General features: G+C 31.3%; 1 protein-coding gene across 1 annotated transcript in view; it reads right to left on the reverse strand.

The window, feature by feature from the left end:
- Positions 1–4,917, reverse strand: part of LOC143044507 (calcium uniporter protein, mitochondrial-like) — a 55,555-nt gene extending 50,638 nt beyond the window's left edge. Inside the window, exon 1 of the mRNA XM_076216559.1 lies at positions 4,784–4,917. Coding sequence (XP_076072674.1) covers positions 4,784–4,894 — 111 coding nt within the window. The 5' untranslated portion in view covers positions 4,895–4,917. The remainder of the gene's footprint in view (positions 1–4,783) is intronic.
- Between the last annotated feature and the right edge of the window lie 1,083 nt (positions 4,918–6,000).

Raw genomic sequence — 6,000 nt, forward strand, 5'->3', positions numbered from 1 at the left:
ACTGGACCAAAAATTAAGAATCTACATACACAGTTAGATTTGGCATATCAAAGAACCCATTTATTCAATTTTTGAAGAAATCAAACAAAGTTTAATTTTGGACCCCCATTTGGACCAACTTGAAAACTAGGCCAATAATTAAAAATCTAAGTACATTTTTAAATTCAGCATATCAAAGGACCCCAAGGATTCAATTTTTGTTAAAATCAAACTAAGTTTAATTTTGGACCCTTTGGACCTTAATGTAGACCAATTTGAAAACGGGACCAAAAATTAAGAATCTACATACATAGTTAGATTCGGCATATCAAAGAACCCCAATTATTCAATTTTTGATGAAATCACACAAAGTTCAATTTTGGACCCTTTGGGCCCCTTATTCCTAAACTGTTAGGACCAAAACTCCCAAAATCAAACCCAACCTTCCTTTTATGGTCATAAACCTTGTGTTTAAATTTCATAGATTTCTATTTACTTATACTAAAGTTATGGTGCAAAAACCAAAAATAATGCTTAATAGGGCCCCTTTTTGGCCCCTAATTCATAAACTGTTGTGACCTCAACTCCAAAAATCAATCCCAACCTTCCTTTTGTGGTCATAAACCTTGTGCTAAAATTTCATTGATTTCTATTTACTTATACTAAAGTTATTGTGCGAAAACCAAGAATAATGCTTATTTGGGCCCTTTTTTGGCCCTTAATTCCTAAACTGTTGGAACCAAAACCCCCAAAATCAATCCCAACCTTCCTTTTGTGGTCATAAACCTTGTGTCAAAATTTCATAGATTTCTATTCACTTAAACTAAAGTTATAGTGCGAAAACCAAGAAAATGCTTATTTGGGCCCTTTTTGGCCCCTAATTCCTAAAATGTTGGGACCAAAACTCCCAAAATCAATACCAACCTTCCTTTTGTGGTCATAAACCTTGTGTTAAAATTTCATAGATTTCCATTCACTTTTACTAAAGTTAGAGTGCGAAAACTAAAAGTATTCGGACGCCGGACGACGACGACGACGACGACGACGCCAACGTGATAGCAATATACGACGAAAAATTTTTCAAATTTTGCGGTCGTATAAAAATGATTTGCAAAATTATATAAGTCTAAAAATTTGCACAACAAACATGTTGTTATTTAATCGTGTTAATCACGATTTAAACAATATCTTCATATATATTAACATCTTATATTAGTAGTAATTTAGTACCCTTGTGCAATATCTATATTTGCATGTATTTCATGGACATCAAGCCTAGAGGGAAATTTGTTGTAAGGACCTACATCATACATGTTTGTATTTCAAATGGTGTTCAACATGTTCAATAATAAATTTAATACTCAAATTTAATATTTCCAGTTCAATTAATTATCAAAACATATTTAATACAAATTTAGAATCAATATTTAAATGATTCCAATTAATGGTCTAAATGGACTATTTTAATCAATTACAAGCAATTAACTACATAGCTTAAACAATATATATATCATGTTACTTTTGCATTCATTATTGTATAAACAATGCTTGACAATAATTTGTCATTTTTTTACATGACAAAAAAACAAGTAACCTTGTCATGAATGTATAATGTCTTTCATGAAATAATTTTGAGAGAGGCAGACATAATTATTTTGCAAAATGAGTGATACACGTATGACTGCCTCCCCAACTCTCAATTCATTGTTTTCTTATTTTTTTTAATTGTACATGTATACTTGTTATATTTATAGACTGATCTTGTAGTTAAAAATAATCTCTCCTTGTTCATACTATTCTAGCCTTGTTCATGTTGTTAAGCACAACTTCAGGTTTTTTTTACCTCAAATGATAGGGTTGTAAGATGTTGTACATGTACATTTATGTAGCTAAAAAATTTGGACTTACATAACATGTAGGTCCTGCTTTTATGCACATGTACATGAACATGTATACAAACATATTAACATGTACATTTTTTATGTACATATTATTATAATTTTAGCATTTCCTGGAGTACATCATTTCAAATCGTCAACAACAAAATGAGATTGTTAAACAAGGTCTCCATAAATTTCATAAATTACGTCACATATTTTTATATTAAGTTTAAATTAAGGGAATAAATAACAACAACTGATATATGTTGATAAATCGTTTTAGAAGAAATCTTAAAAAACCCTTGAGCCAGTACTGGAGCTCAATTAAGAGATGGTAAAGAAACCCTTAAGACCCCAGTGAAACACTCCAATTTTTGTTGCAGGATTCAAAATCATGCTTACAGTACACATAAACCTGTGTTACACTAAAACATCAATAAATCTTAAATCAGCATACTCAAAAGAGACCTTGTCCTCATAAATCAAATATTTTTTAAGTAGATCCGTTAAGGTACATGTAAACACGATAAACTTGAGTTACTGAAGTTCCAAATCTCTAATTACAAATATGGAAAATTGTCAAATTCTTCACCAATGTTTTCTCTTGTAACATAGTACATGTAATACTCAAAATATTAAAAATATTTATGAAAGTCTACGAAACAATGCTGGGTCAATGGATTATTGCAAAGAAGTTTCAAGGTAGATTACTGTATATGTACAAACATTCAATGTCCTACTGTTTTAAGTTTTCTTTGTTGTAATTACATTTAACATGATAAAGATTTTTTTTTATATAAACATGATATATAAACATGCATACGGGTGCGGGAGTTTCTCGCTACATTGAAGACCCATTGGTGGCCTTCGGATGTTGTCTGCTTTATGGTCGGATTGTTGTCGCTTTGACACATTCCCCATTTCCTTTTCTCAATTTTGTAATACACATAAAATCTGACAGGAAAAAGGTTTTTGGAAATTGGAAATGAATACTTGGATATAGCAATATATTGGAAATGAAATTGTAGTTTTTTGTTGAGAATTTTTTTTTATTTTGCCATGGTACATTCTTCATTATCACAGTTATTGCCTTTCAAAAGGATATCTTGAAATTCTTGATTAAGCTGCACAATATTAGGCAACACATTTTTTTTTCTTAAAATAAGCAGATTAAACACATGACTTTTAATACAAATTTCTAAATTGTTTTAATTATGTAAAAGAGATTTGTAGAAAATTCATCAAATTTATTTTGATAAAGTTTTGACCAAATTTTGTCATTTTTTTTTTTTTATCAGGTTTCAGCTTTATTCAGCAAATTTTAACTTACATGTTTATAGATTAATTTGGCCTCATGTGCTCAATCAGTTAAACAAAATTACTTGTGCAATTTTCAATGAAATTTCTGTTTCTTATTATTTGGAAATGAATTACTTTATGACGTACTGCGAAATGTTTTTAAAGCAATTTTTTTTTCTTACTTTTACATGTTTTAGTTTTACTGTGAGAACTACCAGAATAAATCATAATAAATCAAAAGGTTTAAAAAATACCCAGAAAAATTCAGCTATAGATTTATCGTTCTTTCTTATGCCTGGAAAATTTCATACTGCCCTTTCAAATATAAATGAAGAAATTTAATTATGACATGTATGATGATGTGCTTTTCTTCTTAAAAATGTAAAGGGAGATAATTTGGTGTTTATTTTCAACCAAGTCATGTATATATATGTACACAATGTGAGCTGGGATTAAATTTAAAAAAATTGCCAACCTGTTTAATTTGTACATGAGGGGGGGGATAGGATGGGTCCTGATCCCAAAATCCCGGGCTTAAAAACACGAAATCCTGAGGTCCCAAATTTAAATAAAGTAAATCCTGACATCCCGAAATCTGAAAAAAAGAATTTCCGGATCTGGAAAGGGTCAATCCCGAAATCCAGAGCTTAAAAACACTGGATCCCGGAGTCCCGATAAAGGTCCTACCCCCCCCCCCCCCTCGTACATGTAGTCCCTTAAAATATTTTGCAGTATGTCCAGAAAATATAAAAGGAAGATAATTTGGTGGATTTTTTTAACTAATTTATGTACACAATGTGAGCTGGGATTAAATTTTAGCAATTTGCCAACCTGTTTAATTTGTACACGTAACCTAAGAACATTTGTTTTTGGTCCATTTCACTAAAATAATATTGAATGAAGGTACTTTAAATACAAGAAAACAAGATAACAACCCAGCTTCAAATTTTACAGGAACCTTTGAGATGTCCAGTAATGGCGGACAAATAGGGATATCATAAGGTGTACGTAATATATATATTGCATATAACACACCTTAACGCTATTTCCCATTGTCATGGTTGTGGTGTCTGATATTTTCTATTTATATGATGTCAAAATTTTACAGAAACTTTAGTGACTTCAAGTAATGGTGTACAACTGTGGTATTTTAAGGTGTAGTAGTTCTGTTTTAAATAATAAAGAAACAACATTATTCTTTTGAAATTAAAAAAAAGTTAATTCATGTTCCCTCACGTTGAGAGAATGATTCTTACACTAATAGTTGCTAGGGAGTTGGACACACAGTTGCAATTATATGTATTCACATGGTATTTCAAGAGATACAGATTTCAACCTCATAAAAATAACATGAACAAGACAAGAACTTCAACTATGCCTATTTGCTGTTTTGCAAGTTATGACAATTCAACAACTACTAACAGGGTGCTTAAATGCAACATTTACTGATGCATACACAACAATGATCGAGTCAACGATAGATAAAAGAAACTTTTATCATAACTTTTCCTTCCACATAGTTTAGTGCAGAGAGGAAATAGACCGGATCAAGAAACAAGGCTAAAATGGCACCTGAATGGAGCTTTTGTAATGCGCGTGGCAAAATGTAAAAATTGAGGATATACCTGTACAATTCTGTGCAATGATGATGATTTTACTAGTTTCTTGTGGTGCAGAAAAACTCGCCTGACAACCAAAGACAGTCCTCGAGTAGCCATCGCAGGAAAGTTTTGCATCACTGTGTAATCAAGAAGTCGATGACGGAAATGAAATGACGAAAATACGGTTGCAATAAATTCATGAAATGCGGATGGATTATGCAAGGTTAACGGTAACTATTGTTCTCAAATACTATAAATAAATGTTCTTGTATTCTACATAAGAGACGTCATATCTATATTATCAAAATTAGTGTGTCAATTATTTATTTAAATCATTGTAATAAATTACTTTAATTGTCACCATCATTGGCCCTTTAATTGGAAAATATCTTAAATAATATCTTATCTTAAGACGCGGGAGTGCACACGCTGATATGTCTTGCCTGTTTTGTTTATCTTCATTTAATTTATATTGAAAGACTGTAAATAAAGGCCTTTGTTACTCTTGTATTATTTTGATTTAATTTTAGTTTCTTGTGTACAATTTGGAGTTTAGTACGGCCGGTTTATTAATTTATCACTGAACTAGTATATAGATATATTTGTTTAGGGGCCAGCTGAAGGACGCCGGCCTCCGGGTGCTATAATTTCTCGCTGCATTGAAGACATGTTGGTGACCTTCTGCTGTTGTCTGCTCTATTGTTGGGTTGTTGTCTCTCCGACACATTCCCCATTTTCATTCTCAATTTAATTATATATAATCACAAGTATTACAAACTAGTCACTGAAATAATTTTTTTTATATTAATGAACCCTGAAATTAAATGAATCATACCTGACAGGCATTTACATCTTACAATTATTCCATACACCAAATATCATGTGTTCCTATTTCTTAGCAGAACTTGCATGAGAGAAACAGAACATACTACAAAAACTATACATTGACCAACGAAACATGAAAATGAGACCAAGGTCGTATGAAACCTGCCAGACAGACATGGACACCTTACATGCAGCAGACATGCAGTAATTCTTTATATACCAAATACAGGTGCCCGATTACTCATAGTATATAACTTTGAACTAAAAACAAAAAATAAAGTTTTTCCAATGAACCAATATTGTTTTTATTGGTATAAATATTGATTTTGTTATCAGTAAATAAAAAGCTAACTAAATATTACTAGTATGTTATATGCATATACATATCCATGGATCTACAATCTGTCCGCGATACC

Source organism: Mytilus galloprovincialis, chromosome 9, assembly GCF_965363235.1.
Source record: "Mytilus galloprovincialis chromosome 9, xbMytGall1.hap1.1, whole genome shotgun sequence".
Classification (NCBI taxonomy): domain Eukaryota; kingdom Metazoa; phylum Mollusca; class Bivalvia; order Mytilida; family Mytilidae; genus Mytilus; species Mytilus galloprovincialis.